Raw genomic sequence first — 15,227 nt, forward strand, 5'->3', positions numbered from 1 at the left:
GTAAATAGGAGTGTTTCCTTAATTTCTCTTTCAGATTTTTCATCATTAGTGTATAGGAATGCAAGAGGTTTCTGAGCATTAATTTTGTATCCGGCTACTTTACCAAATTCATTGATTAGCTCTAGTAGCTTTCTGGTAGCATCCTTAGGATTCTGTATGTATGGTATCATGTCATCTGCAAACAGACAGCTTTATGTCGTCTTTCCCAATTTGGATTCCTTTTATTTCCTTTTCTTCTCAGACTGCTGTGGCGAAAACTTTCAAAACTACGTTGAATAACAGTGGTGAGAGTAGGCAACCTTGTCTTGTTCCAGATCTTAGACTAAATGGTTACACAGTTTTTCACCACTGAAAACGATCTTGGCTGTGGGTTTGTTATATATGGCCTTTATTATGTTGAGGTAAGTTCCCAATAAGCCTACTTTCTGGAGAGTTTTTATCATAAATGGGTGTTGAATTTTGTTGAAAACTTTTTCTGCATCTATTGAGATGATCATATGGTATTTTTCGTTCAATTTGTAAATATCGTGTATCACATTGATTGATTCGCATATATTGAAGAATCCTTGCATTCCTGGGATAAACCCCGCTTCATCATGGTGTATGATCCTTTTAATGTGCTGTTGGATTCTGTTGGCTAGTATTTTATTGAGGATTTTTGCATCTACGTTCATCAGTGATATTGGCCTGTAGTTTACTTTCTTTGTGACATCTTTGTCTGGTTTTGGTATCAGGGTGACGGTGGTGGCCTTGTAGAATGAGTTTGGGAGTGTTCCTCCCTCTGGTATATTTTGGAAGAGTTTGAGAAGGATATAGGTGTTAGCTCTTCTCTAAATGTTTGACAGAATTCGCCTGTGAAGCCATCTGGTCCTGGGCTTTTGTTGGAAGATTTTTAATCCCAGTCTCAATTTCAGTGCTTGTGATTGGTCTGTTTATATTTTCTATTTCTTCCTGGTTCAGTCTCAGAAGGTTGTGCTTTTCTAAGAATTCGTCCATTTATTCCAGGTTGTCCATTTTATTTGCATATAGTTGCTTTTAATAATCTCTCATGATCCTTTGTATTTCTGCAGGGTCAGTTGATACTTCTCCTTTTTCATTTCTAATTCTATTGATTTGAGTCTTCACCCTTATTTTCTTGATGAGTCTGGCTAATGGCTTATCATTTTGTTTATCTTCTCAAAGAACCAACTTTTAGTTTTATTGATCTTTGCTATCATTTCCTTCATTTCTCTTTAATTTATTTCTGATCTGATCTTATGATTTCTTTCCTTCTGCTAATTTTGGGGTTTTTTTGTTCTTCTTTCTCTAATTGCTTTAGGTGTAAGGTTAGGTTGATTATTTGAGATGTTTCTTGTTTCTTGAGGTAAGATTGTATCGCTATAAACTTCCCTCTTAGAACTGCTGTTGCTACAACCCATAGGTTTTGGGTTGTCGTGTTTTCATTGTCATTTGTTTCTAGGTATTTTCTGATTTCCTCTTTGATTTCCTCAGTGATCTCTGGTTATTTAGTAGCATATTGTTTAGCCTCCATTTGCTTGTATTTTTTACAGACTTTTTCCTGTAATTGATATCTAGTCTCATAGTATTGTGGTTGGAAAAGATACTTGATACGATTTCAATTTTCTTGAATTTACCAAGGCTTGATTTGTGACCCAAGATATGATCTATCCTGGCGAATGTTCCGTGTGCACTTGAGAAGAAAGTGTATTCTGTTTCTTTCGGGTGGAATGTCCTATAAATATCATTTAAATCTATCTGGTCTATTGTGTCATTTAAAGCTTGTGTTTCCTTATTTATTTTCTGTCTGGATGATCTGTCTTTTGGGGTAAGTGGGGTGTTAAAGGCCCCCACTATTATTGTGTTACTGTCGATTTTCCCTTTAAAGGCTACTAGCATTTGCCTTTTGTATTGAGGTGCTCCTATGTTGGGTGTATAAATATTTATAATTGTTATGTTTTCTCCTTGGATTGATCCCTTGACCATTGTATAGTGTCCTTCCTTATCTCTTATAATAGTCTTTATTTTAAAGTCTATTTTATTTGATATAAGTATTGTTACTCCAGCTTTCCTGTGTTTTCCATCTGCATAGAATATCTTTTTCCATCCCCTCACTTTCAGTCTGTATGTGTCCCTAGGTCTGAAGTGGGTCTCTTATAGACAGCATATATACAGGTCTTGTTTTTGTATCCATTCAGCCAGTCTGTCTTGGTTGGAGCATTTAATCCATTTACATTCAAGGTAATTATTGATATGTCTGTTCCAATTACCATTTTCTTAATCGTTTTGGGTTTGTTTTTGTGGGTCTTTTTCTTCTCTGTGTTTCCTACCTAGAGAAGGTCCTTTAGCATTTGTTGTAAAGCTGGTTTGGTGGTGCTGAATTCTCTTAGCTTTTGCTTCTCTCTAAAGCTTTTAATTTCTCCATCGAATCTGAGTGAGATCTTTGCTGGGTAATCTTGGTTGTAGGTTTTCCCCTTTCATCACTTTAAATACATCATGCCACTCCCTTCTGGGCTGCAGAGTTTCTACTGAAAAATCAGCTGATAACCTTAAGGGGATTCCCTTGTTTGTTATTTGTTGCTTTTCCCTTGCTGCTTTTAATATTCTTCTTTGAATTTAATTTTTATTAGTTTGATTAATACGTGTCTGGGTGTGTTTCTCCTAGGGTTTATCCTGTATGGGACTCTCTGCACTTCCTGGACTTGCGTGGCTATTTCCTTTCCCATGTTAGGAAAGTTTTCGATTATAACCTCTTCAAATATTTTCTAAGACTCTTTCTCTTCTTCTTCTGCAACCCCTATAATTTGAATGTTGGTGTGTTTAATGTTGTCCCAGAGGTCTCTGAGACTGTCCTCAATTTTTTCCATTCTTTTTTCTTTATTCTGCTCCTCAGCAGTTATTTCCACCATCCTATCTTCCAGCTCACTTATTTGTTCTTCTGCCTCAGTAATTCTGCTATTGATTCCTTCTAATGTATTTTTCATTTCAGATATTGTGTTGTTCATCATTGTTTGTTTGTTCTTTAGTTCTTCTAGGTCTTTGTTAAACATTTCTTATATTTTCTCAATCTGTGCCTCTAACCTATTTCCTAGATTTTGGATCATCTTTACTATCATTACTCTGAATTCTTTTTCAGGTAGTTTACCTATTTCCTCTTCATTTATTTGGCCTTGTAGGTTTTTACCTTGCTCCTTTGTCTGTAACATATTTGTTTGTCATGTCATTTTTTTTGATGGGTGGTGCTATGTTCATGTCTTACTGGTCGTTTGGCCTGAGGCATCCAGAACTGGAGTTTGCAGGCAGTTGGGTAGAGCGGGTCTTGGTGCCGAGATGAGGACTTCTGAGAGACCTCACTCCAATTAATATTCCCTGGTATCTGAGGTTCTCTGTTAGTCCAGCAGTTTGGACAGAGCTCTCTCACCACAAGAGCTCAGACCTGCCCCACCCAGCCTGGGAATCAAGATCCTGCAAGCCACATGATACAGCAAAAAAAAAAAAAGGAGCAGTACAATAACAAAGAATAAAAAATAAAGTAAAATTAGAAAAATAAAAAATTTTTAGAAAAAATAAAGATATACATGCAACAACAAGGTAAAACAGAACCATAGGGACTTCGCTGGTGGCCCAGTGGTTAAGACTCCACGCTCCCAATGCAGGGGGCCGGGATTCGATTCCTGGTCGGAGAACTACATTCCACATGCATGCCACAACTTAACATGTTGCAACGAAGATCCAGTGTGCCACAACTAAGGCCCAGTGCAGCCAAAATAAATAAACATGAAAAAGAAAAAAAAACATAACCACACCTAAAAAAAAAAAAGCTGGAAAAGGTCTTGGCTGTGGGGGCGGGGCTTAGGTGGGGGCGGGGCCTAGGCTTAGGACCTGCAGGGCTGGAAAAGGCAGCAGGGCCGGAGGGGGGCCTCAGAGTGAGGAGTTCGGAGGTTAGGCCCTGGGTGAGGGTGTGGGGGCGGGGCTTAGGCTCAGGGTGCCTCGGAGTGTAGAGGATCAGGCTCTGGACCTCAGCAGGCTCCCCGCTGATCCCCTCACTATAGTGGGACCCTCCCGAGCGTGGGAACCCCTCCCCACCCCCAGCTACCTCCCTCCGCAGGGCCACCAATCCCGTTTGGCCTCCACTTTTCCTCTCCCTTCTCCCTCTCCCTCCCTCCCATGCCCTCAGGACCCACACAGCTGGAGAGGGCCTCAGAGGACAGAGGATCAGGCCTGGGACCTCAGCAGACTCCCCAGAGCCCAAATGGGCAGGGGAAATGCTGGCTGTGTTCACTCCAATCCCCCAAGGGTCTCTCCCCCATCCCCGTTGCTCCTCTCATCATGAGTGGGCCACTCCAGGCATACGAGCACCTCCCCTCCCTCAGCTACCCCTCAGGGGCACTGGTCCCAAACTGCCCCCACCTCTCCCTACGCTCCCTCCCCACCCCCACATCCTACCCAGTTGCTCAGGGGTTCCTCCCATCTCCTTAGGTGTCCGTGGTCCCCCACCAGTGCCTGGTAGGTGCCCTAGTTGTGAGGAGACACAAACTCCACGTCCTCCTACTCCACCATCTTGACTCCATCCCATTGTATTTTCTTCATATCTATCTCCTTCATCTCCAAGGACATTCCCTAGGTAGAATTCTGGACATCACTGAGGCCAAAATAACCATCAGGGAATTGTAATGGCTACACTTCATGTTTCAGTTTACACAGTTCATTTGATTCTTTATGTAATAGTTTCTGTCCAATTCCATTATTTAGTCTGTCTGCCCACATTGTAGCTGTGTCAAGGCATTCATTACCATATATTAAGATGAATGTGAATAAATCAGTTATATACATGGATATTTGGTGAAATTTAGAGAATGATAAAGTAACTATGGGCAACAGCAATATTCTAAGAGTTACTTTATCTAAAAAAGAATAAATATAATGCATTAGGACATAAATACCCTCATTTACACAAATAAATGTTTGCCTTTTTTAAATGGTCTCAATTGCAGATTCATCATACAGCATCATCAACTGAAATCAAACAGATGTGTATAATTTCCCAAAGAAGTGTTGGCAACAATTTTTTAGTATAACTAAAGAGAACATTTTAACAAAGAGAAATGTACAAAAATGATTCCATCAACCAACTGAAGATTAAAATTAATCAAAGCAAAATGGTGCCAATGTAAAGAAGACTACAATCATGACCAATTACAAAGACCACGAAAAGTACAAAATTCTCTCATTCTTCTCAGAAATGTCTTTAATTTGTGTATCTTATTCTTTAATTTTTAGTTGTTTCCAAATCTATTTCACTAGCCACCAACCTACACATTCCAGAAGCTGTTATGATTTTAACCACAGAAACTTCATTATAGTTTCTAAAATAAGGATGTATATATGTTAACATCTTCATTTTTCAAAAAGAACGTATCCTTATTTTACCATATTTTCTAATTATAAAAGAAATAACCAACTAAAACTGCAAATCCATAAAGTATTGATAGAAAATGAAACCCGTTGTACAAATGGCAGAGATTTTAAAAACTGGAGTGTACTCAGACTTATATATATATATACATACACACACATTCATTTCCCCTAATACCCTTAGTGTACCTAAAATTTGTTGAACACTTCCTTTCTTAATATTTTAATTTATTTCCAAGAAGGTATATAAAACTCAGTGAGTTTAGTAGCTTCATTATCTACATACATCAGAAGTCAGTTTTACATTGAGTAGTTTCAACCATTATTCTCATATGAAGCAAACAAATCAATAAAGCATATTTAAGTATGAAATTCAAACTTGACTATACAATTACTACTTTTCATTCTACTGAGATTAATCTCAGCAAAAGTTATTCACTTTCACTTTCATCTTTGCAAGTGTCCAAAAGGAGGATATAAGAATATACACATATATCCCCAAAAAATTAACTCCAGTTTCTAGTAACTCCTAAAACCTAGTTCACCATATACCTATCTCAAAAACATTTTTCAGTTCTTTAAATTCCTCTATCAAACTCTCCTCATCCCCAAAACCAAAGTTAAGTATCACTAATAAAACAGGAGTCTATCTTCATAACTAATATAATGGCTCTTAGTTTTCAATATCTAACATCACCCTTGCAGAAATCTTTGATGTGGCGATGATCTGTGATGCACTGTTCTTAATAGAACTTTTCAAAAGCAATAATACCATGGCTTTACTTACGAGAGGTTTTGGAAGCAAGAAGAGTAACTCGGGAACCTCCTAAGAAGCGAAAACCCATTACATTCACCTGATCATCTTCTGACTGATTGGCAAAGCCTACAAAGAAAATAAAAAATCACCTTACATAATCACAAGGCAAAACACTTAATGTTTAAAATAGGAAGCTTAGTTGACAATGAGTATTTTTTATGTCACTAGTCATGTTTAAGGTCCGTGTGTGGACTATAATATATTAACTGATCTCCACAGTTGCTTCCAAATGCTAAAATTACTGCCTCAGAAGAACATGCTGAAATCACTTAATTTTCTTTCTTCTACTAGTTCATTCTAGGTCTGAGGCAGGGAATGTACAAGATGAACTTAGAATGCCTGTCACACCAGAAAGCAAGGAAACTATCAGTGACCAGCAGACTTGTATGAAAAGGACGTAAGAGCCAACTTAAAGAGACTACCACTGGCCAGAGATGAAAATACTTGAGTATCAAAATAATAATAACTTCGATGAAGTAAAATACATCAAATATATTTAAAGGCATGGGTTCATATTGACACTAAAAATAAAACAAAAAACCCAAATGCTCACTATTGAAGGATTCTAAAGAATCAACTCATTATTTTAAAAATCAATAATAAAGACAAAGAACCAAGCGTTTATCCTGATGATCCTACCAAATTGTACCACATTAACAGTGGTAAATAAGGGAAACATTCTCTGTGTGGAAATATTCCAGCTAAAAATTGTAGAAAGCTTGAAAGAATAGAATACCACCATTTTTCAACTTCCAATGAATTAATGGATCTTAGCATTGACTATCAATAGCTGTTACAATCACAAAAAAGGAGACAAACAGATATAATGTACCCACTGCTGAAAGTATATACCACTATTCTTGCAGTAGTATGGCCAAAATAATCAATCCTAACTCTATTAGCACTAGATGCAACTATCAATTTATAGGGAACAAGACAGAGAAAATATTAAACAAAATCACAGGGATGTAATCAGCAAAATTCAGAGTATGGGAAACTCACAGGAAAAATAATTTGTACTCTTTAACAAATAAACTGCAAATTAAAAAGAGACATGGGGGCTTCCCTGGTGGCGCAGTGGTTGAGAGTCCGTCTGCCAATGCAGGGGACGTGGGTTTGTGCTCTGGTCCGGGAGGATCCCACATGCCGTGAAGCGGCTGGGCCCGTGAGCCGTGGGCGCTGGGCCTGCGCGTCTAGAGCTTGTGCTCCACAGCAGGAGAGGCCACAACAGTGAGAGGCCCACGTACCACAAAAAAAAAAAAAAAAAAAGAGACATGAAGGAGAAAGCCTACAGAAGAGGAGATATCAAAAAAATTCATATCAAAAAATTACAAGTGAAATATATTTGACTGCTGACTCAAAAAAAAAAAAAACAAATAAAAATTATAACACTGGAGACTTTCACTCTGTACCCAGATGGAAAAACTGGGGCCAAATTTACCCTCCCATCTCAAAAAACTAAAACATGGAATAAAATACATGAACCATTTTTTAAGACACTGGAAATTAGTAAATGAACAACAGGGATCTCTGACAAAAAAGAAACAAAGTGAGCCCTATGTTTGCACCAGCTAACCACCTAGAGAAATTTCCAAGCCACAAAACAGGGGAGGGGAGCCCAGGTGCAACCCAGCATTCTCATCGAGTTCAAGAGATAGAGTTGGGAATCTGGGAAGGCCAAAGTGGCAAACGTTCTCAAGGCAGAGAGCATATAGAGCAACAGAGAAAGAACTCCAGAGATCTGCAGAGTCCCATTTGAGTACTCAGTAGAATACTAATGGATGCATGCCTATGAGGAAACTACCTGAGGTTGGGGAGGAAAAAAAAAAAAACAGTCAAAAAGATTACAGGAAATAATCCACAAGCCCAGACAGGGCCAGAGATAATCCTTGTTCTCACTGGCCATAATATAGACCATCAAAATTCACTAGGTATCAGGTAGAACACATGGAAGAGTTTGGTTTCAGTAGCAGGTAAAGTTCACACTAGAATAAGTGTTGCTCCCATTCCACCTAACAAAGCTTCAAAACAACACTAAAAAGTATCAAACTTTTTCAAGTAACTAAAATGTGTCCCAGAAAAAAAAAAAACCTCAAGAATATTTAGAGGAAAATTAAAATACTCAACACACAATTCGATAAAATTCAGGAATTCTGTCCTTCAGTCAAAAATTACAGGACACAGAAAGAGAAGAGAAATTACAACCCATTAACAAGGAGAAAAATCAATCAAAACTAACTCAGAAATGACACAGACAATAGAATTAGTAGACAAAGGCATTAAAACAATTATTATATTATTATAAATATTCAAAGGAGCTATATTAAATAAAGACATGGAAAAACTTTTTTAAAAAGAGAGAGACCCAAATCAAACCTTGAGAGATGACAACTACAATGTCTGAGATAAAAAAAAATACACTGGGTGGGATTATGAACACATTACACACTGAAAAAAGAAATAACTCGAATGTATAGCAGTAGAAACTACCCCCCAAAAAAGCACAAAGAGAAAAAAGATTGAAAAAACAAAAACAGCATCATTGAGCTCTGGGACAACCCCAAGAGAGAAATATACATATAATTGGAGTCCTTAAAATAAAGATGAATAAAGGAGTGGAGACAGAAAAAAACATTTGAAAAAATAATAGCCAAAATATTTCCAAATTGGATAAAAATTATAACCCATAGATCAAAATATCTTAACAGAGGGAGACCTTCAAGATGGCAGAGGATTAAGACGTGGAGATCACCTTCCTCCCCACAAATACATCAGAAATACACCTACATGTGGAACAACTCCTACAGAACACCTACTGAATGCTGGCAGAAGACCTCAGACCTCCCAAAAGGCAAGGAACTCCCCACGTACCTGGGTAGGGAAAAAGAAAAAACAGAGACAAAAGAATAGGGATGGGACCTGCACCTCTGGGAGGGAGCTGTGAAGGAGGAAACGTTTCCACACACTAGGTAGCCCCTTCACTGATGGAGACCGGGGGTGGCAGGGGGAAGCTTCGGAGCCAGGGAGGAGAATGCAACAGGAGTACAGAGGGCAAAGCAGAGAGATTCCCAACAGAGGATCAGTGCCCACCAGCACTCACCAGCCCAAGAGGCTTGTGTGCTCACCTGCTGGCCGGGACGGGTGGGGGCTGGGAGCTGAGGCTCCGGCTTCTTCGGAGGTCAGATCCCAGGGAGAGGACTGGGGTTGGCTGTGTGAACACAGCCTGAAGGGGGATAGTGCACCACACATAGCCAGGAGGGAGTCCAGGAAAAAGTATGAACCTGCCTAAAATGCAAGAGACCACTGTTTCAGGGTACGCGAGGAGAGGGGATTCATAGCACCACCTAAATGAGCTCCGGTGATGGGGCAGAAGCCGCAGCTATCAGTGTGGACCCCAGAGACCGGCATGAAACACTAAGAGTGCTAATGCAGCCACCAAGAAGCCTGTGTACAAGCACAGGTCATTATCTACACCTCCCCTCCTGGGAGCCTGTGCAGCCCACCACTGCCAGACTCCCATGATTCAGGGACAACTTCCCCGGGAGAACACATGGTGTGCCTCAGGCTGGTGCAACGTCATGCCAGCCTCTGCCACCACAGGCTCACCGAGCATTCCGTATCCTTCCCTACCCCCGGCCTGAGTGAGCCAGAGCCCCCTAATCAGCTGCTACTTCAACCCCGTCCTGTCTGAGGGAAGAACAGACCCCCTCAGGTGACCAACACACAGAGGCAGGGCCAAATCCAAAGCAGAACCCCAGGAGCTGTACAAACAAAGAAGAGAAAGGGAAATCTCTCCCAGCAGCCTCAGAAGCAAAAGCTAAGAGAATTCAGCACCACCAAACCAGCTTTACAACAAAACGCTAAAGGAACTTCTCTAGGCAAGAAGCACAAGAGAAGGAAAAGACCTATAATAACTAATCCAAAACAATTAAGAAAATGGTAATAGGAAAATACTTATTGATAATTACCTTAAATGTAAATGGATTAAATACTCCAATCAAAAGACACAGATTGGCTGAATGGATACAAAAACAAGACCCATATATATGCTGTCTACAAGAGACCCTCTTCAGACCTAGGGACACATACAGACTGAAAGTGAGGGGATGGAAAAAGATATTCCATGCAAATGGAAATCAAAAGAGCGCTGGAGAAGCAATACTCATATCAGACAAAAGAGACTTTAAAATAAAGACTATTACAAGAGACAAAGAAGGGCACTACCTAATGATCAAGGGATAATCCAAGAAGAAGATATAACAATTGTAAATATTTATGCACCCAACATAGGAGCACCTCAACACATAAGGCAAAAGCTAACAGCCATAAAAGGGGAAATTGACAGTAACACAATCATAGTAGGGGACTTTAACACCCCACTTTCACAAATGGACAGATCACCCAAAATGAAAATAAATAAGGAAACACAACCTTTAAATAATACAGTAAATATGATGGGCTTCATTGATATTTACAGCACATTCCATCCAAAAACAACAGAATACACTTTCTTTTCAAGTGCAAATGGAATATTCTTCAGATAGATCATATCTTGGGTCACAAATCAAGCCTTGGTAAATTTAAGAAAATTGAAATCATATCAAATATCTTTTCTGACCACAACACTATGAGACTAGATATCAATTACAGGAAAAAAATCTATAAAAAATACAAACACGTGGTGGCTAAACAATACACTACTTAATAATGAAGTGATCACTGAAGAAATTAAACAGGAAATCAAAAAATACCTAGAAGCAAATGACAATGAAAACACGATGGCCCAAAATCTATGGGATGCAACAAAAGCAGTTCTCAGAGGGAAGTTTATAGCAATACAATCCTACCCCAAGAAACAAGAATCATATCAAATCAACAACCTAACCTTACACCTAAAGCAATTAGAGAAACAAAAAAAAAAACACCAAAGTTAGCAGAAGGAAAGAAATCATAAAGATCAGATCAGAAAGAAATGAAAAAGAAATGAAGGAAATGATAGCAAAGGTCAATAAAACTAAAAGCTGGCTCTTTGAGAAGATAAACAAAATTGATAAGCCATTAGCCAGGCTCACCAAGAAAATAAGGGAGAAGACTCAAATCAATAGAATTAGAAATGAAAAAGGAGAAGTAACAGCTGACACTGCAGAAATACAAAGGATCATGAGAGATTACTACAAGCAACTCTATGCCAATGAAATGGACAACCTGGAAGAAACAGACAAATTCTTAGAAAAGCAGAACCTCCCAAGACTGAACTAGGAAGAAATAGAAAATATAAACAGACCAATCACAAGCACTGAAATTGAAACTGTGATGAAAAATATTCCAACAAACAAAAGCCCAGAACCAGATGGCCTCACAGACGAATTCTATCAAACATTTAGAGAAAAGCTAACACCTATCCATCTCAAACTCTTCCAAAACATAGCAGAGGGAGAATCACTCCCAAACTCATTCTACGAAACCACCATCACCCTGATACCAAAACCAGAAAAAGATGTCACAAAGAAAGAAAATTACAGGCCAATACACTGATGAACATAGATGCAAAAATTCTCAACAAAATACTAGCAAAAAGAATCCAACAGCACATTAAAAGCATCATACACCATGACGAATTGGGGTTTATCCCAGGAATGCAAGGATTCTTCAATATACACAAATCAATCTATGTGATACACCATACAAACAAATTGGAGAAAAAAAAACTGTATGATCATCTCTATAGATGCAGAAAAAGCTTTTGACAAAATTCAACACCCATTTATGATAAAAACCCTCCAGAGAGCAGGCACAGAGGGAACTTACCTCAACATAATAAAGTCCATATATGACAAACCCACAGCCAACATCATTCTCAATGGTGAAAACTGAACCCATTTCCACTAAGATCAGGAACAAGACAGGGTTGCCCACTCTCATCATTATTATTAAACACACTTTTGGAAGTTTTAGCCCAGCAATTAGAAAGGAAAAAGAAATAAAAGGAATCCAAATTGGAAAAGAAGAAGTAAAACTGTCTTTGTTTGCAGATGACATGATACTATACATAGAGAATCCTAAAGAAAACTACTAGAGCTAATCAATGAATCTGGTAAAGTAGCAGAATACAAAATTAATGCACAGAAATCTCTTGCATTCCTATACATTAATGATGAAAAATCTGAAAGAGAAATGAAGGAAGCACTCCCATTTACCATTGCAACATAAAGAATAAAATACCTAGGAATAAACCTACCCAAGGAGACAAAAGACCTGTATGCAGAAAACTCTAAGACACTGATGAAAGAAATTAAAGATGATACAAACAGATGGAGAGATAAACCATGTTCTTGGATTGGAAGAATCAACATTGAGAAAATGACTACACTACCCAAGGAATCTACAGATTCAATGCAATCCCTATCAAAATACCAATGCCATTACTCACAGAACTAGAACAAAAAATGTCACAATTTGTATGGAAACACAAAAGACCCCAAATAACCAAAGCAATCTTAAGAAAGAAAAACGGAGCTGGAGGAATCAGGCTCCCTGACTTCAGACTATACTACAAAGCTACAGTAATCAAGACAGTATGGTACTGTACAAAAACAGAAATACAGATCAATGGACAGAATAGAAAGCCCAGAGATAAACCCACGCACATATAGTCACCTTATTTTTGATAAAGGAGGCAAGAATATACAATGGAGAAAAGATAGCCTCGTCAATAAGTGGTGCTGGGAAAACTGGACGGCTACATTTAAAAGAATGAAACTAGAACACTCCCAAACACCATACACAAAAATAAACTCAAAATGGATTAAAGACCCAAATGTAAGGCCAGACACTATAAAACTATTAGAGGAAAACATAGGTAGAACACTCTATGACATCAATCACAGCAAGATCCTTTTTGACCCACCTCCTAGAGAAATGGAAATAAAAACAAAAATACACAAATGGGACCTAATGAAAGTTAAAAGCTTCCCCACAGCAAAGGAAACCATAAATAGGATGAAAAGACAACCCTCAGATTGGGAGAAAATATTTGCAAATGAAGCAACTGACAAAGGATTAATCTCCAAAATTTACAAGCAGCTCATGGAGCTCAATATCAAAAAAATAAACAACCCAATCCAAAAATGGGCAGAAGACATAAATAGACATTTCTCCATGGACGATATACAGATTGCCAACAAACACATGAAAGATTGCTCAACATCACTAATCACTGGAGCAATGCAAATCAAATCTACAAAGAGGTATCACCTCACACCAGTCAGAATGGCCATCACCAAAAAGTCTACAAACAATAAATGCTGGAGAGGGTGTAGAGAAAAGGGAACCATCTTGCACTGTTGTTGGGAATGTAAATTGATACACCCACTATGGAGAACAGTATGAAGGTTCCTTAAAAAACTAAAAATAGAACTACTATACCACCCAGCAATCCCACTCCTGGGCATATACCCTGAGAAAACCATAATTCAAAAAGAGTCATGTACCACAATGTTCACTGCAGCTCTATTTACAATAGCTAGGACATGGAAGCAACCTAAGTGTCCATCAACAGATGAATGGATAAAGAAGATGTGGCACATATATACAATGGAATATTACTCAGCCATAAAAAGAAATGAAATTGAGTTATTTGTAGTGAGGTGGATGGACGTAGAGTCTGTCATACAGGATTAAGTAAGTCAGAAAGAGAAAAACTAATATCATATGCTAACACACATATATGGAATCAAAAAAAAAAAGGTTCTGAAGAACCTAGGGGCAGGAAAGGAATAAAGAAGCAGATGTAGAGAATGGACTTCAGGACACAGGGAGGAGGAAGGGTAAGCTGGAACGAAGTGAGAGAGTGGGATGGACTTATATATACTACCAAATAGATAGCTAGTGGGAAGCTGTTGCATAGCACAGAGAGATAAGCTCGGTGCTTTGTGACCACCTACAGGGGTGGGATAGGGAGGGTGGGAGGGAGACACAAGAGGCAGGAGACATGGTGACATATGTGTATGTGTAGCTGATTCACTTTGTTATAAAGCAGAAGCTGGCACACCATTGTAAAGCAATTATACTCCAATAAAGATGTTAAAATATATATCTTAACAAACACCAAGCACAAGCAAAATAAAAATACAACAAAACCAAAAAAACTATACCAAGGTACAACAAAGATGAATTTCTTAAAGGAAAAAATCTTAAAAACAGCCAGAGAGAAAAGACATATTACATGTAGAGGTACAGCTTATGTCTTAATGCAATGCCAGAAAACAAGGGAGTAATATCTTTACAATATTGAAAGAAAAACATTGTCAACCTACAATCTTTACCTAGTGAAAATAACTTTCAAGAAAATGTTGAAAAAATACATTTTCAGACCTACAAAAGCTGAAAAAATTCATCACTAGTATTTCTCCAGTAAAAGAAATGTTAACAAAGTACTTCAAGAAAAAGGAAAATGATACCAGATGGAACCTGGTTCTACACAAAGGAATGAAGAGCAGTGGAAAAGGTAACTCCATGAGTAAATATATAAGATCATTGTCTTAATAATTAATATCTCTTAAAAGGAGAATCACTGTACATGTATAACTGAATTACTCTGCTGTACACCTGAAACTAACAGAACATTGTTAATCAACTATACTCCAATATAAAAAAAATTCTAAAAAAGATAATCACTGTTTAAAGCAAAATTCATAACAATGTATTACAAGGTTTATAATATATGTAGATATAAAACAACAATAGCACAAAGGCTGGGAGGGGAGAAATGGAAGTATACTATTGTACGAGTCTTATAGTATGTTTGAGGCATTATACTATCACCTAAAGATAGACTGTGATAAGTTAAAGATGTATACAGTATTATGCATCTGTGCATTTTTGACAGGGAAATATTGCTTCCAAAGGGGCAAAAATCAATTTATAGGGTTCATCCATTGTAAAGCAATTACACTCCAATAAAGATGTTAAAAAAAATTTATAGGGTTCAGAAAAATCT

The 15,227-nt window shown here is 38.1% G+C and overlaps 1 protein-coding gene across 7 annotated transcripts in view; it reads right to left on the bottom strand.

Moving 5' to 3' along the window:
• Positions 1 to 15,227, bottom strand: part of BBS9 (Bardet-Biedl syndrome 9) — a 446,338-nt gene that overhangs the window by 222,377 nt on the left and 208,734 nt on the right. For all 7 annotated transcript variants that reach the window (XM_060156865.1, XM_060156866.1, XM_060156864.1 and 4 more), the window contains one exon: positions 6,200 to 6,295. In XM_060156865.1, coding sequence (XP_060012848.1) covers positions 6,200 to 6,295 — 96 coding nt within the window. The remainder of the gene's footprint in view (positions 1 to 6,199; positions 6,296 to 15,227) is intronic.

Source organism: Lagenorhynchus albirostris, chromosome 8, assembly GCF_949774975.1.
Source record: "Lagenorhynchus albirostris chromosome 8, mLagAlb1.1, whole genome shotgun sequence".
Taxonomy (NCBI): domain Eukaryota; kingdom Metazoa; phylum Chordata; class Mammalia; order Artiodactyla; family Delphinidae; genus Lagenorhynchus; species Lagenorhynchus albirostris.